The sequence below is a fragment of the Ptychodera flava genome, chromosome 6 (genome assembly GCF_041260155.1).
Source record: "Ptychodera flava strain L36383 chromosome 6, AS_Pfla_20210202, whole genome shotgun sequence".
Taxonomy (NCBI): domain Eukaryota; kingdom Metazoa; phylum Hemichordata; class Enteropneusta; family Ptychoderidae; genus Ptychodera; species Ptychodera flava.
This window is the reverse complement of record NC_091933.1, coordinates 42,448,841-42,476,023: the sequence shown is the minus strand read 5'-3', so window position 1 is coordinate 42,476,023 and position 27,183 is coordinate 42,448,841. Positions and strand designations below refer to the sequence as shown.

At 37.1% G+C, this 27,183-nt stretch overlaps 1 protein-coding gene across 1 annotated transcript; it reads right to left on the bottom strand.

Moving 5' to 3' along the window:
- On the bottom strand, window positions 1-27,099 carry LOC139135854 (actin nucleation-promoting factor WASL-like). The gene is made up of 13 exons (XM_070703603.1): window positions 26,971-27,099; window positions 26,738-26,780; window positions 15,536-15,623; window positions 14,902-15,031; window positions 14,192-14,234; window positions 13,283-13,448; window positions 12,398-12,525; window positions 11,549-11,678; window positions 9,908-9,956; window positions 5,976-6,141; window positions 3,027-3,565; window positions 1,525-1,627; window positions 1-1,228 (listed from the first exon to the last, which is right to left on the bottom strand). Exons 8-13 carry the CDS (start codon window positions 11,581-11,583, stop codon window positions 1,161-1,163), a joined length of 960 nt encoding a protein of 319 aa, XP_070559704.1. The 5' UTR covers window positions 11,584-11,678; window positions 12,398-12,525; window positions 13,283-13,448; window positions 14,192-14,234; window positions 14,902-15,031; window positions 15,536-15,623; window positions 26,738-26,780; window positions 26,971-27,099; the 3' UTR covers window positions 1-1,160.
- Between the last annotated feature and the right edge of the window lie 84 nt (window positions 27,100-27,183).

Below are 27,183 nucleotides of genomic sequence, written 5' to 3'. Positions count from 1 at the left end.
TGATAATAATAATAATATTTTATTTAAGCAATTTGTTTATTTCTGTAAACCCAACGGGTCAGAGGCCAATTTACAGACACTGTAAAAATAAACTTTACAAAAAGATAAAACCGAACACAATACAAAGAACAAAGTGGAACAAAAACATTTTGTGCGAAAAGCTATAATTTAAAAAGCTATGATTTAATTTCTTAATACACACGCCGTAACTAATTTCCTCAAAGTTGGCACAAAGATTGTTCACTATGACGCATGTGCGATTGATTGCCATTTATTTTTCATTTTTGTCGGTTTTGAGCCAGTGTTGACCAATTCCAATCAAACTTGGCATAAGGACATTGTACCATTCCAGATGCACGTAAATTTGCCTTGCAATACAATTCAATATGGCAGCCTGATGGCCATTTCGCTTTTTAATATGTGTCTTTTCAGAGCCATTATTCAGACATGACTTGAATGATCTCATTCAAACTCGGCACAAGAACAGATGTACAATGACAGAATGTTTTGCGATACAATCGAATATGTACGTCTGGTAGCAATTTTGTTTTAATTTTGGTCAGGCTGGAGCTATAAACTCGGACATATTGGTTGATTACAGAAATTCTTATCGTTTTCGTCAAATATTTGTGATTCGGAATGACAAAATGTCTATCAACCACGTTAGATCTTTCACCATGTTTCTAGTATGCACAAAATAAAACTGACCTGAAAAATAATACAAAGTGGACAAACACACACTGCCCAGAGGGCAAAAGAAAGCAAGACTAAACTTGGCCCATCAGTGGCACTAGTCAACATTACTATATTGAAAGACATGTTCCTATTTAATCATTTTTAACGGCAATTGTAGAAACACAGATTACTAGTACTGCTACAAGTAGCATGTGGTCTACATTTTTTGTCAGTTGAGCAAAAAAGAGATACCTAATCTTGACATTGCTTAAGGTTTGTGATTCCCCTGCTTGACAATTGCAATTCTTTCATTTTTAAATACATTATGCTGAAAATATCTCTTTCCGGTTCAATTTTTATAAAGTTTTGATATGAAATGCAAATTATTTGTTAGATGATCTTGATTTTTGTTTGGTTTCAAATCGATGTCGCAACAAAAGACAGGAGTTAAAATATCATCGTACACTTCTGCTCGTTGACTTTATTCAGTTGTCCCACTCATCACTATCGTCATCGAAATCATCATCATCGTCATCATCATCATCTTCATCATCTGAAAAATAAAATGTAGAGCAAGGAGCGTTACCCTTCAAAGAACATATGCATATGATAATGAGTTAAATATTTGAAAATATCCATTATTTTCAATCTTTAAAAAGTATGGCAGAGGAACTGACAGAGGCCACGCTTTTCTGAATTTGTTTCGCGTATACATTATATGCACACATGTAGAAATACAATTTCAAAATATGATTAAATACAGTATATTCGCATGTTTCATCGTGTGTGCTGTGAGTTCTGCACAAATACATGAGAGTATACAAAGCTTAAAAAGCTTTTTAAACTTACCAGATGATCGGATAGCACTGCTGCGCAGAGACAGAGCTCTGGCCAGTGCTTCAGCGATCCCTTCAGGTTCAGAGGTCACCTCTGGTCGGTCGTCTTGCTTCACCTGAAATGCAAGGCAGGGTTAAATATTAGAGATACGGAAAATGAGTCGCAGGCAATTTCTGCTGGTTATAAATTCTACATTGTTTTGAGGATTGACGTTCTAAAAGACTGCAAACCAGTGTCTTTAATGATACATAAATTTTTGAATTCAGAGGACTGTGTGAAATTGTAATGATAAAAGTCAAGGAGGTACCGTACGGGCAAAGATATAAGACATCAAAAACGATGGGAACTAATTTGGGATAATTAATTGTATCATATTTTTCAAATTTCTCAGAAGTGTTAGTTGCCCTATAGCTGAATGTTGCAATTCTACAAATTACTCATAAAAAGTGTGTAACTTAAAAAGAAAAACAGATGAGGTTACATTTGCAGATTAAACCGACATTACTTCACCATCCAATTATCCCAAATTAGTTCCAATAGTGTTTATCATGTTTCGTAAAGCATAGCTCATAGATTCACACTAGGCCTACTCCAACAAAATTTATGAGTTTGTAGCTGTCCTATACTATATAATTACAGACCAACATGTATCTCTGTTTACTGCCTGCAGGCTTAATGTGTAAAACATTTAGTGAGTACCGGGATGCGACAGACACAGAACAATTTTCCTACATGTTAAAAAATAAGGGTGAATTGTCATAAGGTAAATATATTCCCATGCTCAGTCAAGAATATTTCACGTGCATGCCTCGAATAGAAAACAAATCATTTTCATGCCTTAACATGATTTAAAATTAATATTTATAGATCTGAACAAATACCAGTGGATTATATGGAACGTTTAGTAATGAATTGTGAGTATTAATATAATAATTTTTTTCACACATTGTGATGCCTTCACATAAAACAAACACGGTTCATTAGGAACGCAGCGTAAGCTCTTTAAAATCCACGGCAACCGTTAGTTTTATTTAGACAGAAAAAAACATATTGTGAGTACTGGGATGCTACATTTGCAGAACAATTCTGTCCATTATGGGTATGGTTTACTTTGATATCTCATCAATTTTGAACAAGTCTAGATCAAGTTGTGGGCGAGTGACAGTTGTATACAGGATAGCCAACCATGCAAGCTGCTATACTGTTAGATATTCAATGTAGGAGGCATGTAGTAACATTGTTGAAGGCGCTTCCATGTAGATTGTAGGATGGAAGGATCAAGTTGTGGGCAAGTGATGGTTTTGTAGCTTACCATGCCATAGGCAACCTACCATGATAACGAAATGTTCCGTGTATGAGTCCTATACTAATATTGTGTCATGCACTGTCATGCAGAATATGGTATGGGAGAGAGGTGCACAATGCACATGCAATGAGGGAGGAGATATTGTGGTTCTCTCACTCCAGATCGACTTTGTTACAGCATAAACTGATTCATCTTAATCTCTTCATACCGGTTTCAGTTGGACTCCTTGTCTGATAGAACTCATAAGGTCTTCTCTTGAATCAGTTGACACAGCTGGACTCGGCTCATTCTGGTCAACTTTCTTCAGTGTGGTACCCATGCGGATCTCATCTAGCAAGTCCCCACGAGATGTCCCGCTTGACACACTTTCGGACGAGGAAGATATGAGCGGGGGAGGTGGTGGAGGTGGTGGTGGTGGTGGTGCACCTCCCATAGGAGGAGGTGGTGGACCCGGAGGTGGAGGTGGGGGTTGTGCAGACCCCATGCTTGCGGGTGGCGGACGTGGAGGTGGTCCTGGTCTTGCTACGGCTGGAGAAGTTGGCGGCGGCAGTTGTGATAGGGGCACCACATTCATCTGAGCTGGTGCTTGATGAGCAGCTCCTGTGCTAGGAAGAGGAGGAGGAGGAGGAGGAGGAGGGGTTCCTTCTTGGCATGTTGGTGGCGGAGGTCCTTTCCTGATGTGTGCTGGAGGAGGAGGTCGAGGAGGTCCTCTCTTAACTGATGGAGGTGGTGGCCGTGGTGGTGCAGCTGAAAGGAAATTCATCAGTGGTGACATTGTCGAGATTAGTGGAAGACCATATGTAGCTTTTACATATACATGTGAGGTGTATTTACTTTAACTTTTTGTTTCTTATCCCAATTTATCCTACTTCTACACTTATTTTACTGACACAAAGAAGACCATCACTGGATATCTTATCGAATATCGACAACAAAGCAGACTTTCCGACAAGTAACAAAAGTTTGAAGATATCTACGTGCGGGATATGTGTCACTGCAAACACCAAAATCCATATGACGTAAATAAACATGGACGACCGGGATCGGGACTGACGAGTTGACGCCGGCGCAGACCGGTGCACGTGACAGCAGCATTAGGGACTGGTCAGTTTCTTCGGCCTGGGGCGGTGGATCCATGGGGGGGGGATGGTCACCCTGTTTTGACTTTGGTGATAGGGGGGTAACCATGTTTTTGAAATGCCCAATAGGGGGGGTCAGTGTGTTTTTGAATTTCGACAAAGGCTCATCATTGCCTAAAATGCATCTTGTCAGCCACAAATTTCATCCAGTTGCATTTTTCGGCGCGCCCTTCGGGCGCGTAACTTCAGCGCGCGTAATCAGACATATTTTTCAGCACGCCCAAATTAACATATCAGAGATATATGCCAGAGATATCTTGATGTTTGCTAAGTGAAAGTGTACCATTATGAAATCTGCAGTTCATATGAAAAGCATGACAAATTCCTGATACTTTTCTGTTCTCTCTATGAGAATTCAGTATGAGAAAGCAACATGCACAAATATTTCACAATATATTTGATACAGTGACTTATTTTAGAGATAGAAAAATGACAAGATATCTTTCGTTCTCATTGATGCAACTGTTTTCCTTTGTGTCTCGGGTTTTCTGTAGAATGATGCTTTTTTATGACCAAAATAACAGTTAAAAAAGGCAGTTTTTGTCATTATTAGCTGTGCTTTTATGGTTTCAATGTTACAAGAAAAGGTCATCTCAGACACTGCACACATCAGATTTGGCTAAAATGCCTCTCTATGGCTCCTCAGGAGATTTAATTGGATGGCTGGCAAGTCTTAACACCCATCAAAGTTTTTGATTTACTGCTTTTTCCTGTTTGATATTAATGATTGACATCCTATTTTGTACAACAGTTCAGGACATCTGGTTAAGCATAGAAAGTGTGAAATACATTCACAGCTCATTCAAAATGTACTGTATTCAAACTTTAAAATTGACACTTTGAAATTCCTATCTTACAACTGACATGTCAACAATTTCATTAAAACACAGAATGACTGTTAAAATATAAATGTATGTAAAATATATAAAATATATATATATATATATATATATATATATATATATATATATATATATATATATATATATATATATATATATATATATATATAATTTATGTCCACCTTTTGTTTTATAGCTGTCGCGTGCAGGGGGGTCACCCTGTTTTCGAAATTTGGAATGGGGGGGGGGTCACTCTGTTTTCAAAATTTGGAATAGGCTGGAATAGGGGGGGGGGGTCAGCCACTTTTGACGTCTGCAAAAAATAATCCACCGGCCCCCAAGGCCGAAGAAACTGACCAGTCCCTTATGGCCACAAACATGTCATGACGTAGTCTGGGTGCCATCAAACGGAATATTTAGGGCTCGCCAAGATTGTAAGCTTGTGATATTTTAAAAGCCATGACACTTCCTCGAATAAGAACTAATGTTCCCATCTTGTCGTTGCATTTCTTTCATAAATGATTTGAAATATTTTAAATAACTATTACTGTGGGTGTCCACCGCTAGCGCAGTGAAACCTGTCTGCCCGCTGATGACCGGCTTACTTTGGCCTAGGGATAGCGTGAGACAATGATTGACAAGTTCACGTTAACGAATCCGCATGTCTGATTGGTAAAGATGGCACGTGGGGTATTAAAATTTCAAATTCGTCGGATTTATGAGTGAAAGGACCCTGTAAATCATATTCATATCACCATGGTGATGGGCCATTTTACTTATTCAATGAAACTAATCCAGGTTCGGTTCGAAGTTGTACAACTCCACGAAATACGCGAGTATACGATGACGTCAAACAGAAAAATCGGATTACATAAAAATACTCGTCTGTGTCTGCAACCTCAATTGGCATGGAGTCCCATGACGATTACCCATAATAGAAATGTCTTCAATTTATAACCACATGCATATTTACTCTTTCTTATGTTTAAATTGATACGCTGTAGTCTTCTCATATATTGGTTGACTTTTGTTCTTTACAAATTGGTAGGGCCAGTGTGTCATCAGTGACGTACATAAAGGTTCTATCACATTAGTTAACCAGTTACAAAGCTATCGAGCTGTAAATTAACCATACATTTACACATACATTTTCAAGCAATATATTTTTTGACTTACGTTTTTTGCTTCTGGGTCTTTCCTGATCTTTTTTGATGGCCTCAACACCACCCTGACTTTCAATAAAGTAATGTATAAATTTGGATGTCTCCTTGTCCTTCAGCTGTGACTCAGAAATACCGACAGCGTCAAAGAACTTCTTCAGGTCTGGGTCAAGATTCTTAATCTACAAGGGAAAATATAGATAGCTATAACTTCATCAATGGTCTTATGTATCCCTACACAAGCATTCAGCTATTCTCAGCAGTAATTCTGCCAAGAAAGTGGAAATTGCATTGATTTTAGGCTCACGTGTTCACACACGTGAGCATATGTCGCAGCGATGTCTGTCTGTCTGTGTGTCCGTGTGTCTGTCTGTCTGTCTGTCTGTCTGTCTGTCTGTCTGTCTGTCTGTCTGTCTGTCTGTTGGTCCGATATCTCAAAACGGCTGATCAGATCAGAATCAAATCTGGTACATAGATTGAGTTTGCAAATGGTTTTTGGTGGGTTCTGGCTTGCACACTTTTTGCTTATTTGCATAATTAATGATTTTAGAAAAAAACGGATATACATTAAAAACGACTGCACACAATTTGATGAGATTTGCTACAAATGTTGATCACACCAAGATATATCAGCAGTGGGAAGCATTAAGGGGTGACATGAAAGATAGTTGCTAATTTGCATATTTAATGAACTTTCCTAATTAGGGATATATATCTGATTTGGCTGGATCAAAATTGACCAAACTTGGTATGTATATTGAAGATACTATGATTTAACATTATTGAAAGTCATTAAGCATTTTAACTTCAGCCAATTCCTAATTTGCATATTTAATGAACTTTCCTAATTAGGGATATATATCTGATTTAACTTGATCAAAATTGACCAAACTTGGTATGTATATTGAAGATACTATGATTTAACATTATTGAAAGTCATTAAGCATTTTAACTTCAACCAATTCCTAATTTGCATATTTAATGAACTTTGCTAATTAGGGATATATATTTGAATTGACTGGACTATTGTTGATGAAACCTGCTACATGTATTGAAGCTACTATGATACAACATTCTTGAAAGTCATTAAGCATTTTTACTTCAGCCAATTCCGAATTTGCATATTTAATGAACTTTCCTAATTAGGGATATATATCTGAATTAACTTGATTTTAGTTGTTGAAACTTGCTATATACATCAAAGATACTGTGATATAACATTATTGAAAGTCAAAAGACATTTTTACTTCAGCCAATTCCTAATTTGCATATTAAATGAATTTTCATAATTAGGGATATATATATCTGAATTGACTTGATCAAAATTGATGAAACTTGCTATGTACATTAAAGACACTATAATACAATATTATTGAAAGTCATTAAGCATTTTCTCTTCAGCCAATTCCTAATTTGCATATTTAATGAACTTTTCTAATTAGGGATATATATCTGAATTGGCTCAACCAAAGTTGACAAAACTTGCTACATATATTGAAGACACTATGGTACAACAATATTAAACATAGGGACAAAGTCCCTGAAGCTACTATAGACATGGGTAAAAAATTAAGTATTTCCTGAATGTATGAAATTATCTCACTTAGGTCATCCTAGGGACTTGTAAACCAAATATTAAAGCTGTCTGACCAGCGGTTTTGAAAGAACAAGCAACTCAACAGTTGACAGAGCTCTGCTGTGTTATGTAGAGAATAACCTTTTGTGACACATGTATTGATGAAGAAGGTGGATATATTATATCTTTGATTAACATTGTGAGTTCTGTTGAATAAGTTGAGACTGTACTACATACTCAGAGAAAGCACACTGAAGAGACAAATGTTTGAAACTTAAGAAGTTCAAGGTCATCAAAAGCATTATAGGGAATCATGTAACTTTCATTGCACTGTTTACACAGATTGCATAATTGCTATAAATAGCACATGAGGAATCTTACAGCCCAGCTTTACCATAAAAACCCTATCACTTTGACCACTCTTTTAATTGACCACTCTATTTTTTTCCTCAAAAAGTAATTTTATTTTATCCTTACCAAGTCAACCATAAATGGAAATTAGAACTTTCTTTATCTCTATCTCTATCTCTATTGACTATTTTGAGCAATTTCTTTTAGATAACATACAGGGCACAATAAATGACGGTTCAGAATATGTCAAAGTTGGGATTCAGGAAAGTGCCTTTACATGTTTTAATCCTCCAAGATGGTAAGCATTTCAGAACTGTCAAAAAAAGTTGAATTTTCTGATAATTCTACACTAATATTATTTTGGCTTTGATGATTTCCTAATTAATTCAATTATTTAATATCATATTAATTATTTTTTCTGGGTGAATTGATAGGGTTTATACAATACAAGAATTACACACAATGTAAGTCAAATTTTGACCAAAAATGACAAAAAAATTCCTTAAAAATACACATTTGCATATTTCATCACAATTTCAACAAATCTAAGTTGGGTACCCCTAGGGACCTGTATACCAAATAACAAAGCTGTCGACCAGCAGTTATGAAGAAGAAGATTTTTTACCAAAAACAACTTTTTTGGCATTAATTTGCCTATTTTCAACAATATTAAAAAATAAAAAAAACTAGTTTCTCAAAATCATATTTTTCATCTACACAACAAATATCAAATCAGTAAGTACTGCGGTTCTCGAGATATTTGAGTGGACGGACGCCTCACAAACGGACATACATACATACATACATACATACATACATACAGACGACGGACGCCGGACGGATACCCATCCCAATAGCTTCTATAGACTATAGTCTATAGTAGCTAAAAATCGTTAAGCATTTTTACTTCAGCCAATTCCTAATTTACATATTTAATGAACTTTGCTAATTAGGGATATATATCTGAATTGACTGGACCAAAGTTGATGAAACTTGCTATACACATTAAAGATACCATGATACAGCATTATTGAAAGTCATTAAGCAATTTTTCTTCAGCCAATTCCTAATTTGCATTTTCGATGATCTTTCCTCTGAGATTCACTTGATCAAAGTTGGCAAAACATGCATTTTATGTACATTGGTGATTATACCAGGTTAAAACAATATCGAAAGTCATTTCACATTTTCATGTCAGCTAATTTATAATTTGCATATCTAATGAGCTTTCACAGTTCGGCATATATGGCTTGAAGGACTTGGCCAAAGGTAATTACACTTGCTATATAAAGTGGTGATACAATGACAGCAGTCAAAGAACTTTAATATTTTCATTTCAGCTAATTACATATTTGTATACTTCATGACCTTTTAGAATTAATCGGTGGTGAATATTGTTCATTATGTTGATCATAATACTTTCAATGAAGTTGCAAACATGTGGCAAAGGTTCAAATTTACACATAACTGCAATATATAATGAAACACGTGAGCATTTTCAGTTCATATCTGGTAGGATTTCAAGATGCTGGCGTTCAAAGACCGTTCTCATTCTCCAGGAGCAGCACGTTAGTAAATGTTACCAGAGCATGTCATCGAGCGCCCTCTTCTTGGAATATCAATGCCATCATACTGGGGGTGTTTGAACTGGTCTGGGAGTTCCAAATCCGAAAAACATAGCAAAACAAAAGTGATGTTTTATTATTAGCCATTAAAATTTAGTGGTATCCACAATATTATTATTTAACTTTTTAGGGAGTTACTTCAAAGCTCAGCAAAAGTCCTGTACATTCTTGCAAATGGGACTTGTAATGGCTTATTACAGTTTTTACAGACTTTGCAGGAAGGTGTTTGGTTGGCCTGATAGAAACTGGGGTTTAAATACATTGAATCATGGAAAATAGGTGCAATACGTCATGAGATGTGTAATACGTCATGAGATGTGTAATACGTCATGAGATATGTTCCTTCAAGATAGTTGAAGATTAGTCTAGAAACAGAAATATGTGTCACAAACTTACATCAAAGCCATTATCAGGATCCCATCTACACCCAGCATCACAAACATGTCTGCAAGTAAAAAAAACGCATAATGTATTGGCCCATTTAGCCTCCCATGCTTTTACCGTACTACTGCAAAGGAAAGAGTTGCAATTTTTTTTCATTGTGCAAATTTTTTAATATGTGACTTTCAGCTTCTCAAACATAATGAACATCTTTTACGAAATCTCTGATTAGGTCCTTTTTACTATTTGCACTAACTTAGATTAAGTTACTTGTGAAATTGTCGGTCTTGGAAAAAAAACTAATGATCTTCATTTCTTGTGGGAGTAACTGGCAACACCTCATCTTGAGCCATTCTAAAATCTTATCAATAAATGGTTGAAGATAGAAGTTTCTCAAAAGGGAGAGTTAACAAAAACATATTGGGTCCTCAAACAGGACAGTTTATATATGGACATATCTGATTCAAGGTGATCAATTTATGTGATAAATCATAGATACGGATAAAATAATTTCATGTGGTAATACATTATATCCATTAGAAGTGCAAAAATAGAGGTGGTGGTATTAATTACCATGTAACCATCAGTGATCAGATACACAAAAACATCTCAAATACAAAAAAAATCATGAAAACAAACTTACAAAGAATGTGGGTGATTGCCAGCACTGGTTGAAAACAGGTAGGATAGGAGTTCAGTAATCTTGTACATGTTGTTTAATATAGTGTGCACATGTTGTCAACGTCCGTTTTCTACATTGGGGCTTAAAGTAACGAGGATATACCTCAATAAGACGACAGAGACACACAAGTTGATTGAGCAATAACCCCGCCACAGGCAGATATACGGGAGATTTTGGTACAAATCACGACATACAGCGCGAGTGCTATATGAAGCGCATTGTACCAATCTATCTGTTCTCAACCAGTAATGTCCAATGCATTAATTGTACCAAAATCGAATGTATGCACGACTGCGGCGAGAGTTATTGCTTATAATCAACTTGTGTCTCTGTCGTCGTCTTGGGGTGTTCTCGTCACTTTAAGCCGCAGAAAACGGACGTCTGAGAGATCGAACGTCGGAAATTCAGCGCCCTAGGCCGAGCATTTTTATGAGTTGGGATTACGTTGTCAACAAACGCACACAGTATCGAACGACAACATATTACGAAGACGGCAAAAAGTGACAGTGCAAGTATGGCAAACTGCCAAAAGTACAGTGAGGTATTTCTAAACCGAGGATGAAAACGTCTACACCTGTGTTTACAAGATACTAATTATCAAATTAACCATTTATCTATTCTTATTCATTACCCTAAAAATTTCCCTGCTATCTATATGACCTCCCCTTTATTGTCAGAATGGCGAATGGTAGCACAATATAATATAATATAATATAATATAATATAATATAATATAATATAATATAATATAATATAATATGATATGATATAATATAATATAATATAATATAATATAATATAATATAATATAATATAATATAATATAATATAATATAATATAATATAATATAAAAGCAAAGACCGCAGCCACAGGCAGGTATACATGAGATTTTGGTGCAATGCGCGACATATAGCACGAGGTTATTGCTTAATTGTATGTTTACATTTAAAATACACATTGTATCTGTACCTACTTGAAATCACTGGGGATGCCAATGTATGACGTCATTAATGTCTTATTCTTGTCCAATTTTCCCTTTTTCTCTTTCTTCTTGAAGACGGCCGTTGCTTGAGCCTGACCTGGTTGTTGCGTTGTTTTCGATGCTGCTGTGTAATTCAACACATTTGCATCGTGTTGACTAAAAGCCTCACTACGCATAAACCCATGAGTATTTCATCATATACAAAGTCAACGTGAACATTGCATCATACAGAACCAACAACCCTGACGATTTAGTATGTTTGTTGTTTCTTTATCCACGTTATTCATACCATTGCAGAAATTTCCAACGAGTGAACTTTGCATTGCGTGTTATATCTGGTCTGTCAGCATAGATGCCTTCACTCTGCTCAGCACTTATGGGAGCAATTATGTAGACACAAGTGATTTCACTTTATAAAAATACACTTGTTGAATGTTTTGGACCAATCATTTTATCTGTTACCTCTATATTCTGCATATGTATGAACATATGTGGACACAACGATTTATGCTGCATGTTAATTTCCAAAATATTTACACTATGGCAAGCACTGACAACATCGTGTTTAGAATTGCCAAATGGGTGATTTGAATTTCAAACAGAGTTTTTAACGTGTGATTGTGATTGGCATAATTGATTTTACAAATTAGTCATGCAAAATGCTGTATTCAGTAGCCTCCATATGTATTTATGTTTGTCTCAGTATGAACGTTTGATGTTTTCTTATTGAAATTGTTCAGATACACATTCAGCAAACAGGAAAGTACGGTAGGTTTGGAATGCGCCACTACACCCAATTAGAAAATAATTTAATGAGGAAAGTAAAACTTGAATGATCACCTTGCCTCCTTTGTTGCTTCCTCTGGCTCTTTTCCTGACCTTTTCCTGTAAGTCTGTCGGTGGCATTGGCGGGGGCGGTTCGCTCCTGGTTTGTGATGGAGGAGGAGGGATATGAAAGTATCCTCCCACTGGTTGTGGTGGTGTTTGTACAGAAGAAAGAAAATTAAACAAAATGTCATTGAATTTAATCGAACTTCAATGAAATGACAGCTTTGCGTGCCCATGTAAGGTGTACTGGATTTCACATCTTTTAGTTTCTTACGCCAATATGTCCCACATCTTCACTTATTTGACTCATGGTCAGACAAGGAAGATACTTGGTTTGTATCGAAGTTGGCTGCACTCTCAAGATATCATTACCAGCATCGAATCTTCAACTTGAATTGGAAGAGGTCCATGATTATTACCCTCAATAAAACGTGTTTTTGTCTTAAATCTTAATCATATGTTTTTATGTTTCAATTGAACTTTCAATTCCCTAATGTTATAGGCTTAGTTGTTTACAAACCAGTCAGACTGGTACTAAGCAGCAACAAACACAAACCATCATTTTTTATCTATCATCCGACAGGCGAACCCAATTACAGGATGAGATACCCATAACCCACTACCCCAATGGAGCAATGAGGAGTAAAGTGCCTTGCTCAAGGGCACAACACCGTGCTAGAGTCTCGAACTCACCGTCCTCTGACATTGAGTCCGTTACTCTGGACCTGCCGGGTCTCGAACTAGCAATCCTCCGATGAGTCCGGAACCCTAACCACTGCCCAACGGTGCCTCCGTAAACGTGTTATCACATCAAGGCAATCATGTAAAGAGCTGCCAATTTGTGAATTAAACAAACATGTACTCATACATGCTCAAAAATGAGATTTTTTGACTTACACATCTGGCTTATGAGTCTTTCCTGGTTTCGCTTGACTGCCTCAACACCACCCTGACTTTGAATAAAGTAATAGACAAATTCTGATGTATCCTTGTCCCTTAGTTGAGACTCTGAAATACCGATAGCATCAAAGAAGTTCTTCAAGTCGGCATAAAGATTCTCCGTCTACAAAGGACAAATATAAAACTTACTTCATATTTTTGGATTTATTTATTTAAAATGATAACCTATCGATTGACACCTATGAGGTAAAAGCTTAACAGTAGAGTCGTAGTCCTCTTTGAAATCCAACAACATTCATAAAAATATACTGATCAGACTAAAACTAAAAACAGACTTTAACAATAAACAAATAAAAAATCAAAGAATTCACTCAAAAGCGATTGTCAATAATTTGCAATATACAATGTTTAAATGAAATTTAAGATTTCTAACAATTGGGTTGAATCGAATTCCTTCCTGAGCTCCTTTACTCCAGTGAACTTGTAAGGTTGATGACCCTGGGTGACCCCATGTCAATCGAAAGTTTATCCCTACACTGCCTTCAACACGGCAAATTACTTTCTAATCGTATTGCTTATAACTGTAATTCTGCCACCGCAAGTAAATTAGTTCCATGTGTATCAGGCATGTTAAATTGGTGAAATAGGTTATGGATCATTACAGCTTTTTACTGACCATACAGGAAAGCGTTTGTTTAGCCTGGCAGAAGATGATTTTAAATATGAAATTCGACAGACAACGATGTTTTTTTTTTGCTCTAAGACTTCAAATCATTAAAAACAAAAAGTTTAAAAAGAGTGAATTCGATGGTAAGAAACACACACAACTATGGAAAAATAGCTTTACCAAGGGATTTATCTTTTCAACATGCTTGAAAGCTATGACAAAAGATGGCTTACTCTTACCGCAAAGCCCATGCCAGGATTCCTTCCAACATCACTAACACGCCTGCAAGTGAAAAAAGCACGGAGGAAATGAACCATTGAAATTAACCATTGAAGAAAATTATGGAATTCAAAACAAATTGGATCCCTCGAAGACGATACTTTATGTGGGCAACTTTAAGGAGTATTTCTAACGTCTGCCTCAAGATCATCACTAGTAAAATGTTTTTATCTGATAAATTTATTCAACGAAATGAAATATTACGTCCATGAGCAGTGCAAAAATGGAGAAAAAAATACCAATCTTAATTTAACCAAGAGTGTTGAGGTGCAATCTTTAAACATCACTCACTGCACACCTTTGTAGGATGGCAGTAATAGTGTACCATAATTGCATCGTTACAGAAGTGTTAGACGTGATTGCTGATTCAATATACATTTCCAAGAGGTTAAAAGGAGAGGTCCAGTGCCGTGGGTGCACAATAGGCAACGTCATAGTGACATTGGGCGGGGTATTGTCAAACACTTGCCTAGTCGTTGGTTAACCACATTCTTGTCTCTTCCTGAATGCATGGAAGGTAGAGTGCAATTGTAAAAGCGAAAGCTATGCCATTAGGGACACAACTCTTCACAGTAGTCTAGGTTGTGTCGTGTGTTACAAAAAAATGAAGTTTCACAAAGTTGCCAAATTGAGTACCTGTTCACATATACAATACACATTGCAACTATACCTGAAATCACTGGAGAGGGCGCTGTCTGCCTTCGTTACTTTCTTACTCTTGTCCTTCTTTCCCTTTTTATCTTTCTTCGTGAAGACAGCCGTGGCTTGAGCCTGACCTGACAGTGGCGTTCCTTTCGATGCTGTGGTGTAACATTCACTTAATGTAGATTCAAAGCCTGACTTTATACTTCAAATAACCCTAGGAATGTAGACTGAAAGATCCGTCACTCGAGGGGCGCTCTCTACCCCCCACCCCCAGCGTAAAGAGCGCCCTCGAGCGAAGAATCTTCCAGTCTACTAGGAGTAGTATTGCGACAAATAAAAGGTAAGTGTGAACATTGCATCAAACAAGAACAACAAACCTCGGAAGTTAATGTGTATCTTTGATTCAATATTCATGTGATTCGTACGGTTGCAGAATATTCCAATTACTACGCATAGAGGCGATGTCAACACTTGGGCAGGCTATAGAGAGGAGTAAAGAGAATTTAGCAAAGTGGTTTTCCGTGGCATACTTTCGCTTATTTTCTGATCAAAAGACTGTTTATTTATTTTTCTTGTAAAGCTTCACAGCACTCAGATACAGTGTTGACTTAACGGCCTCCCTTACTTTCCGATGAGAAAACTAAAACTTGAATAATCACCTTGATAGCTTTGTTGCATCTTTGACATATTTTTCTGACTGAAGCTGAGAGCCTCAGAGTAGGAGACATTAAATGCAGCTTGGCCGTCCTGTGAAGAATCATTTCAACAACAACAATTAATAAAACGATAAAACTATTAATAAAATCTGACTAAGAAAAATGATCGATTCAAATTGACAATAATGATTTACACATCACATCCGTCATCTTGTCTTTCATTATTCATACACCAACTACCACGTTTATTTATTCTTTGGGCATTTGTCACTTCGTCAAGTTGTACCCAACTTCTCTTTCATTTGAATCCATTTAAATGAGGGTATACTAAAACATACTCTGAGTGTCAATGAAAGTCAATATACAAAAGGATATGTAACTTCAAAACATATGACATTATTAAAATACCGGCTAATACCACAACATATATAAACTGCCACAGTGACGTTAGCTTAAAGACGCTCTACGGCGCGCCAAATGTTTCAAAAATATTTATCGTCATAGAGTAAATATAAACTGTCAAATTTTCTTTCTAAAAAAAAAGTCTTAAGGTAGCGGTAAAGGCTAGAGCGTCAGTTATAAACTTCAATAAAACTATTAAAACATAAAAGTAGTCAACAGTCTCTGTGGAATAAAAAAAACTAGACATTTGGGCACAAAGGCATTGCAGAGTTATAGCCAGTTGAAACTTCTGAAAAACTGACCAAATAAGAGGAAGTTGGGGAGTCCTTAGTGTATTAACTATGGTAGAGGTCCCCTAGCTTTTAAAAAATGTTTGAAAAGGGAAAGTCATTTTTTACTGTTTTTTAGGAAAGTTTGACAAGGCAGTGCTTGCATCCAGAATGCATGACTGCTATTATAAATGCTTTTAGATTCTGATTTTTAGATTCTTTGAGTGTCAAAGAGGTGTCAAAAGTGAGATTAACCAAAAGACTGCTCTTTGACTTCAAAAGAGGGGTGCAAATATAGCTTGTTTTCACCAATTTTGACAGAATAACAGTTTTCCTACATAATTTTATACCAATTAAATCCAACTTTTGAAATGAGATATGGACATGGAATTTTTACAGCCTATTAACAAGGTTACAGATAAGATTTGTACTGCACAATTTTCCTGTATTTGAAGTACTTTTTGAAAAATAACATTTTGAAATTTGAAAGAATTTTTAATAATTTTTTGATATGTAAACCATGTAAAATCATAAAAACAAATTTTATTTACAAATCCTGCCGTACAAATCTCCAGATTAATAGTGTCAACATATTTATAACTAATTCGGTAATATTAATTTATTATTAAATTCACATATGTAAAAAAATATGAAAAATTAAATTTTAATATTGATTGGTGTCATATTTCAAAATCATGGCTACAAATATACAATTTTTATATACTTTGGAGAAAGTATTAACTAAGGCAGTTATCCTGAAAATTTGAACTAAATATCTTGATTCTAACACTTGAAACTTGACATTAACTCTGAGAAAAGAATTGGTGCAAAAATAGCCTTTACCGCTACCTTAAACGTGTATGAATAATAAAGAAAACAGTTCTTTCGTCCATATCATTGCATTTTATTAATGTACCTTTTCATAAAATAGCATTCATTCGAAATACGTGTCATTAAATATTTGAATGTGCCTGTACAGATAAAGATGACGTGCAACCGTCTTTCTCGATTGAAATAAAAATTTGATTGAATTACGGAAGAAAATAAAGGGCAGAATGTTATGTAATGCTTAATTGTAAAATATTCTTTAAACCGTAATGAGAAGATAAACTTTTCAAAAATTTGGAAATACCACACTCCCATACTTATTGACGTAGTACACATACACGTGTATTAGATATAAAGGTGCAATGAATGCTGATTATGAGGGAAAAAAGAAAAAAATCAAGCACACACACAAAAAATATTGAAATGATTAAAAACAAAACCACAAATAGTACTTGCACTACTACCAAAAAACAAAACGAACCACCATCAGGTCTGACTAAAAAAAGAAAGAGAATCACAGTTGAAAAGTCGACCGAGATCGCGCCGGCGTTGAGGCTGTAAAGAAACCAAAACGAGGTCAGCTTGGAAAAAAACCAAAGCGAGGTTACCAAAAAAAAAAAAAAAAAAAAACCTCAGTAGAAAAAAAAGAGGCCCGTTCGAGAAAAGAAAAAAGAGTGGGACACCCCGCAGAAAAAGCCCAACATGAAAATTGAATAATTGTCAACGTCATGATTGTTACTGTTTAATGCCAGACAGCCCTGCGTATGATGCTGTGTGTTCCGCTTACAGCTAATCGCCCGGTGGTGAGCGGGGCGATTAGCTGTAGCGGAACACACAGCATCGTACGCAGGGCTAAATGCCAGAGGGTTTTGGATCATCACACGCGGATGTTGGACATGATATTTGGGGTATTTCAGCGATTACTCTCAGCTTCTTGTCTTCAATATCATCTCATGGACGTCCAAGTTACCGACACGTCCCATTCTATATTAAGGTGGTTGGAAAGGGCTAGAGCGTCAGTTATAAATTTCAACAAAACTATTAAAATATAAAAGTAGTCAACATTCTCTGTGGAATAAAAAAAACTAGACATTTGGGCACAAAGGCATTGCAGAGTTATAGCCTGTTAAAACTTCTGAAAAACTGACCTAATAAGAAGAAGTTGGGGAGTCCTTAGTGTATTAACTATGGTAGAGGTCCCCTAGCTTTTAATAAAATGTTTGAAAAGGGAAAGTCATTATTTGCTGTTTTTCAGGAAAGTTTGACAAGGCGGTGCTGGCATTCAGAGTGAGTGACTGCTATTGTAAATGCATTTTTAGATTCTTTGAGTGTCAAAGAGGTGTCAAAAGTGAGATTAACCAAAAAAACTGCTCTATGACCTCAAAAGAGGGGTACAAACATGGCTTGTTTTCAACATTTTTGACAGAATAACAGTTTTCCTACATAATTGTATACCAATTTAATCCAACTTTGAAATGAGATATGGACATGGAATTTTTACAGCCTATTAACAAGGTTACAGATAAGATTTGTACGGCACAATTTTCCTGTATTTGAAGTACTTTTTGAAAAATCACATTTTGAAATTTGAAAGAATTTTTAATAATTTTTTGATATATAAACCCATGTAAAATCATAAAAACAAATTTTATTTACAAATCCTGCCGTACAAATCTTACAATAAATAGTGTCAACATATTTATAACTAATTTGGTAATATTAATACTATCCAATTATTATTAAATTCAAATATGTAAAAAAATATGAAAAATTTAATTTTAATATTTACTGGTGTCATATTTCAAAATCATGGCTGCAAATATACAATTTTTATATTCTCTGGAGAAAATATTAACTAAGGGAGTTATCCTGAAAATTTGAACTAAATATCTTGATTCTAACACTTGAAATTTGACATTAACTCTGAGAAAAGAATTGGTGCAAAAATAGCCTTTCCAACCACCTTAAACAGTTACCAGTTTTGGTTAAAAGTGGACAAAACACTCGTGGTGGTTCGTCGGCTGCCAGCGGTCCCCTCGCTCCAATGTACACTCGAGGTGGTAAGCCAGCAGCCGGCGGTCCCGTCGCTAGTACAGTAGGCCTACACGCCGGCAACCAGCGATCCCCTCGCTATAAAGTGTAGGGCCGCCTCTCCCAAACCATAGACAGTCTGTGCCCAAACCCCAACAAAACGATGGCTTGCCGCTAGCCCACGGTTACGTGTGGTTCGATACACAGCGGCCGCCGTGTGGGTATGCATAGTAAAATTGCATACCACGCAGCACGCTGCGGCCTAGTTCTGCATGGCAGGACTGTGTGTTACCGGCGTGACACGGCCTCCCGTATAACGCCGGTAACACGTACACAGCCCTGCCATGCAAAGCTAGCAGCGGCCGCTATGTATCGAACCACACACGTATCTCGTGGGTTTAGCCTCTAAACGGAGTGTGGCAAAGGCAAAAATACTCGGGCTGAAACACTCCGTTTAAATTCGAGGCAACGTTTTCACTAGTACCTGTAGAACGCGAACGCGCCCGACTTGACAAACACTGATCAAGCAGCCGCTATTTCTCTGTACACTGTAGCTCAACACAACCAGCAAAGGGAGTGGTAGGGCACAGTCGCTCGAGAGCTATTCAGCTCTGGGACTATTCGCCCCATAGACGAGTGTACATAAGCGAGAAACAACCCTCGCAAGGCCGGGCTGTGAGTTGCCGGATACGGCCAGGCCGTATAACACCGGCGTTATACGGCCAGGCGATATAACGCCGGTAACTCACAGCCTAGTCTGGCAGAGACCCTGCGATTCGCGTTCTTCCCTGTTGGAACACGCGCGTGCCCTTCAGAGACGCGACGCGAATCCCAGGGTCTGGACGTTCTTGCAAGCGACCGGTCGGATTTCTGCCTGATCCGGGTACTTTACGGAACTCCACACATCCGTTAATCAAAAAAAAATGACAAGTACCATAGCCAATAAAATGAAAAACGAAAAATAAAACCATACCGCGTATATAGATCTACCGGCTACTAGTATATATTCTGTCGGCCCAGTTAGATAGGTGTTTCTTTTGACATCACTACCCACTCTCGAACCAGAGTTCTTATCGCGCGTACGCTAATAAGTATCTCTGGCACAGGCAGATTAATATTCATGTGACCTCGAGGTCATTGGAACGTCAATGAACTACTTTTTTACCTGTCGCGCACTGTATCTATGGTATTGCCACAGTAACGCGCGGCAGTTGGAATTCGTTCCAGCACGCGCACAGTTATCTACAAATTCAATAAAAACGCCATTTTCCCCTTTCAGTGTTTATTTATTGTTCTTTCTTGAGTATTCATATATACGGCCATGGTAAATAACTTCGAGTGCAGGAGGGGTCACAATTCAAGAAAATACATCATCAGCAGACGATTCAGGGGATTCGCCCAAAGGTCAGAAAAGGTCAAAGCCTTGTTTCTTCCCGAATAATTACACTATTTAAAAGAAGTTCCAATGGTAATTATATTTTCCAGTTCGTGTTTTGCTATAAACTTATAGTAATTAGTTTTCAAACCGATGAACATTTTTGCATGGAGGATGGACTTTGTATTTTCAGCTAGTTCGTCACAGTGTCGGTTTTCGAGCTGACTTCCGGTTTGCGGATCGGTATGTGGTGATTTACCACGTAAACAAGACACCTGTGGCAGAGTCATTATCGGCGACAGCGCAAGGAATTGTGGGAAAGACACGCCGATAAGAACTCTGCGGTGGAGATTGGTCACTACCATTATGAATATTCATATCCTTGCAAGAACTGACCAGTTCGTGTACACTCTAAAATAGGAGACATTTGCTGAAGTCATGACCTTTTGTATTGGCCAATGGCAAAAGGGAATTTCTCATGAATATTTAAATTTGTAAATGCGGAAGTGAACGTACGATTTTGCGGGAACGAACCCATTGGCAACTTTCGGCGGGTTTTTTAACCCCAGTTGACAGATATTTGTGTCTTTCGAATGAAAATATCTCCAAAATGGTCTACACTTTAAAATGGTAGTTTTGGAGGGTGGTACGTGCGAGATTTTCTCGTTACGTCATTTTGAAGTTAGTCATTGAAATACACAAATCGCCATCACACTTTCCCGCGATTTTAACGTTGACAGTCGACTCATTTTTGCGGGCGTTTTACGATCGTTGTTCTAGCTTATTTAATTATTTCTTATATCATTCAAAGGGGCAGAAAACCAGCTTTCTAATGATGCCTAACACTTGGGTCCCACGGATAGGTGCGCAACGGTGCGCGGTTTTGAAAACGAGAAGCATTGTTGATCGCAGGTCGTGAGTAGTATTGCAGCCGTATGGCCCTGCGTACAATTCCGTTTTCCCGGCGTTATATCGAACCGTGGACGAAGACATGAAATGACTGGCCATCCGATGGTTACATCAATTGTCAGTCCTCAGCTGAAAACGTCTAGAAGACCATGTGAAAGTGTCTTCCGTCCATGGCATGAACTTTACGATGTTTAAGTTCCATGATTTTGTTGCTGCGACTCTGTTGTTTTCCTCGATAGGCGGAGTCGAGCAGTCGCGATATGCGCATGTGTCAGACCACAGACGTACGTCTCAACGTTGGCGGCGGTGTTCCGCATGACGTTATCGACACAGTGATTGGTTTATTTTAGTCACATGGGCGTTTATGGGATATATTTTGAACGTCTCCTATTTTACATGTTTTAGAGTGCACACAGTCGCTGTGTCTGGCAGCGCGTGCTCACAGCTGCATAGCGTAGCCTTCGAATGCAGGCCCATCGTGGGCGCGCACAACAAGGCACAGCGACTGTGGAGAGTCTACTCACAGCCCTGCCCTGCCACCCAGAGCTATGTATAGGCCTACTGCATGCACAAATATCGTAGCTCCATATATTGGACTGTGTGGATATAGAGATTTCTGCAACGGGGAACGACATGTCGTGTATGTGTCGGTCTAGCCCTGCGAGTGTAGTGAGAGTGTCTGGCGTTGCGAAGGCCGGACACTCTCGCCATACTCGTAGTCGTAAGGCTTGTACAGTTGCGTCGCTCGTCTTGTCGAACACGGAAAACGATGGACGTTCTCTCAACACGCGGCAGATTTCTTCAAAAATTCATTTTATCATGATTTGGGTGATCTTTGAGGATAGACGAGGAATTAGCAAACAACGAGGTGGTTTATTATCATGGTATTTGAACCCGATGTATCGAACCATACGTATAAAACTGTGTAGAAATCATGTAGGCCAAACGGCGATGACAGTGCGGCTCGGTGGAAGGCCTGCAGTGGGCTCCCTGCCATACCGCGCCTAAGGCATCGATATGTTCGCAGTGTTGCTATGAAGGGTCATGGGTTGTACGTCTCGCTCGTGATCTGACCTGTGGACTGCCTGAAATCTTGGCTCAGTTAACTTGACTCTCTGGAACTATTCACTGTTAACTTGGACGTTCTTTAGGTGATATTGCCCACTTCATTTCATCAAGTATGGTTTCCAGTAGAGCAGGGCCCAGCCAAACAGAGCTAGGTTTCAAGATGTCACGTTATCACTGAAATGCTCAATTAATATTTCGTCAAACATTGGAGTATGTGGTGATCGGATTCCCCGCTGTTGGGGATTCATCGATCGAAGGAAATGAGAACCAAGAGTTTTTTTGAATAAAATAATTGTAATTTCGGGCTTGTTGTTTTTTTTTTCTGTGGCGAGTGCTCGTTTTTTTCTTTTTTTTTTCTTTTTTCTTTTTTTTTTGCTGTGGCGAGTCCTCATTTATTTTTTCTTTCCACAGGCCCACGCGTTTTTTTTTGTATCTCTCTTCATGGTTTTTTTATTTTTTTCGTTTTTATTTTATTTTATTTTATTTTATTTTTTTGTAGATGAGATCCACTTTTGTCTAGAGCCATCACTGCCGAATTTTTTCACCGATTTTCTCTCTTTACTGTCAAAGCGGCTGGTGATTCATATTATATTTTGATTATCTATAATACGTTTATTATGAGACGTAGTGCTTTTTATTTTCTTAAGTACATAAATAATTTTATGTATGCATGGCTTTTTTTGTCTGATTCTTTTACAATTATTTTCTGTATGTGGTTCACGTTTTATTTTTTTGTTCTTTTTTCCGAGTGGTAGTAGTGATTTTTAGTGATTTTCTTGTGAATTTTGTGGACGTATCACTGTATAACATTTTTTTTTCTTTTTGTAAAATCAGCACTCATTGCACCTTTTTCGCGAACTATTATACATGTATGTATGTCGATAAGTATGGATGTATGACTTTTTCAAATCGTTGAAAATGTTTATTTCCTAATTACGCTTAAAAGATTTTTTCTCAAGTTAAAATGAAGTATTAAATGACATTTCCGTCTTTTGTTTTTTAATTATACTTTTCTTACTTATTTCCTTCCTAATGAGACCGAATTTTTATTTCAATTGAGAAAGACAGTTTATTTTTGCACTGAATCGATAAATATTTTTGAAACATTTGGCGCGCCGTAGACGCTCTTTGAAAAATATTTATTAATGAATCAAGTAAGGTATTAATAAAACAAAATAATGCGTCAATGATACTCCAATTTGATCAGCAAAGAAGCAAGTTTGATATACCAAATATATAAGCTATTACACAGAATATATCAATGGTGAAGATATTTTGGCTAAAGATGACAAATGTGGCCCATAAAATGTGTCTTCAAAGTCATATTTCGTTACTCAAATCTGAATAACACCATTCAACAAATCGAATTTGGGGTTATCTTATATACATTTATGGAAAAGTTGTTGTACTGAAAATGGGAGCACTGCTTCCTAACAATTTAAAATGCGTAATTACAAATTTCACCTTCATTTCATCAAAGAGACATACTAGGAGCTAACACTACAGAGTTGAAAGTCATGTGACAAGTGCTTTTTTGTAGAAAATATGAAAGCCATCGAAATAACTGTATTTGAAACTGAACTCTACTAAATATCCATTCTAAAAACTTTGAAGTGGCATTTTGTTGTGACGTCTCATTTCACTAACCTTTCATGGACTAAGTCCATCTACAAACTACTTGATCCCTCAGTTTGAGAGACATTTTGGCTGAAGATAAAGTGCATAATTATGCAGATTTGGAGCAATTAACTATGTCTTGTTATTTGACGTTGCAAACATCTTTATTGTTCAATTATTGTCCTCAAAATATTTTGGATGCCTCGTTTTCGTTAATAAAGAGTATCATTCCATCATATAGTGATTTGTGTTAATACAAGACATAATTTAATCTATTCAAGATTTTCTTACTCACAGCAATATTCTAAAGACTAAAATTGTTTTATTACTGTAAGAAATGAAGAATCACCCTATCCCTTGTTACTTGTCTTTAGTTGACCTCATTAACTATGACACAACACCCAACTCTGGTATGAAGATTTACTGAGGCCCACTCATGTGGGCCTCAAATGAATCCAGGAGATAATTTAAGGTCAAGAGAATCTCTTAATTATCATAAATCGGAGTAAAATGTTTTAAGGTTTTCATTAACTTTAAGTTAATGTTATTGTTTCGTTCCTTATTCTCTATTATTACATGCATCGTATATCGAACGTCGCGCTCCATAGGATTAATGGTAACTTGTTGATGATGTCGCGGGCCGCATAGTCATCATTGGACTGAAAGTGAACCAGAACTACTTTCAACTTGAAAACATTTGGATGCAAAAGTCTTGAAATTTCATGTTTTGCACAGAAAATCCGGTTTTAGGAAAATTTCGCATAAAAATATTGATAAACCGCTTAACAGTAGTTTAAATATATCAATGCGCCATTCGATGATGAAAATCGTTCTATTTTTTTTCGTCTAAAATGAAAATAAAGCATTTGACTATATTTTGCCAATAACTAAATACTTTTGGTGCAAACTGAGTAAGAGAGGCATGTAATAAAAATATTATAGCCCAAACATGGGACTATGTACCCTCGGGGCAGGAGACCATTTGCCCTCCTTACGTCGGGCAAATGGTCACCTACCCTCGGGCACATAGTCCCATGTTTGGGCTATAATATATATAATGATTAACGATAGGAGCTAGATGATACTTTCAAGACAGAGACAAACCGGAACGGGCGCTCAATTGGCGCTCTGTATGCCCCGACTTGGCGACCATGTGTCTCACTGACTTTAAGAACTTTGGAAATCCTAAAGACTTCACTTCACAGATGCTGCATTTAGATTTCTTGGAATTAATAAAAGAGTTTTCCGAGGTCTGTACACCACCACTTTTCTTAACCCCACTCGTCGGATTACCCAAATGGAGTTCAAGATACTACAATTTCCGAAACAGGGTAACATTTGAGGGCGATACATTCCCAACATCCTTTCCTTGTCAAGTGCAATACGATGACACAAACATTCGGATTGTAGCGCTTTTAGCTAATTTCAGTGAAATTGGTGTTCGTTTATTCACCGTGAAGTCTCTTCGCGTAGCTAGATAGGAACACTATATACGAATAAACACAAAAACAAACAGACACATTAACAAACAAATTATCAAACAACATAAAGACAAAAAATAACCATATAAAAAGACAAACAAGGAAACAAGACAAAAGATAATGACTCTTGCCCCTCGACTCCCCGCACTTGACAGAAAACTGTATACTTTTTTTCTTTTAAGTTTAAAGTGTTAAGGGTACACTAATACCAAATTCGGAACAGAGTGCCTGCCCCCCCCCCCCCCCCCCTCGGCCGGCAGTTCCTATCACATGTCCAGCTACGCTCGGGATTTCGTGACTCATGTCTCCGTCTAGTGAAGGGCTCTGACAGCCTGGCCAAGTCTTTGACAACTCGAATCCAATGCAATATTAATGCTAAGGATCGGGGAGGGGCTCCGGATTCCGGATTGAGAGCCAAGTAAATGAATAACAGTAATACAGAATGAAATCATGATAATATTTTGAAATTTATGAAAAGTTTACGGAGCGAGGAAAATAAAGATGAAAATAACAAAATAATGAATTCAGGAATAAAAGTAGAGATAAAATCTCGGTCATCATAAATTGGAGTAAAATGTTTAAATATGCAATATTGATCAAATAAACGGGATAATTGATGAAATGGTTGAAATAATTACATGTATATACGAATTTAAGCCAAAATCTTGAAAATAGTCACGAAGAAATTCAATAAAGTAATCAATAACGAAAGGGTGATAAAATGATTCAAATAAAAATTATCATGATGAAGTATCAAAATACGATGTTAAAGTAGAAAGTTAAGTAAATTAAAAGTAAAAACATAGTTAAATAACGAAACAACGCGATGAAATAAATTGTATTTTGGCATCATTCTCACGCCATAGAGAAGCTCGGGTTTGTAATCATAAATGAGATAGTACCCGCATTAAACGATAAGGGTTAGTACGTAATGTGTCCCTTTAGTATGGTCAAAGGTTAATCTGGAAATATGTGTTTGAAACGGTCAGGGTTACTGTTGAATTAGGGCAAAATAAGTGGTTCCGGTAACTGACATACCCAATTAACAAACCTTCAACACTTAACTCGAATTTTAAAAATTTACGCATGGTTTTACCAAATTCTGCTGTTTTTTATTGGTCGCACCAATATATAACTAAAAAACCTTACCGACCTACCCTATTTCCTGAGGGCGTGTTAACAGAACACACATTTTTTAAATGTTTGAGATATGGGTGACACTTACATCAAAGCCCTGTGCGGGATCCCGTCCAACTTGACCAGTATGTCTATAAGTGAGAAAATACAGAAAATTGACTGACAAGTCTGTAGATATACTGTATTATAAATGCTTAACAAAGGATGACTATCGTTCCATGGTTCATTTTTTTAACTATGTGACCTTCTGTCTTTGCTATATCGTCTGCAAAAATCCTTGATTCTTTTAGTTAAGGTTGGGGGTTACTTAGACCAAGCTACCTGTCAGTACTTGCTGAACCGTCGGTCTTAAAACCACTGTACTCCATCACTTGTACTTTCCAAAGTCTCTTGAGTCGCTGCCTCTCGCCTGCTATTGTGGCCCTTCGACTCAGTTACGCTGGAGTAAACAAACAAGAAATGTACAAAATAGTTCCACATGCTACCACGAGAGGACGCTTTACCGTTGCCTTACCCTCTGAAAAAAAAACGCGA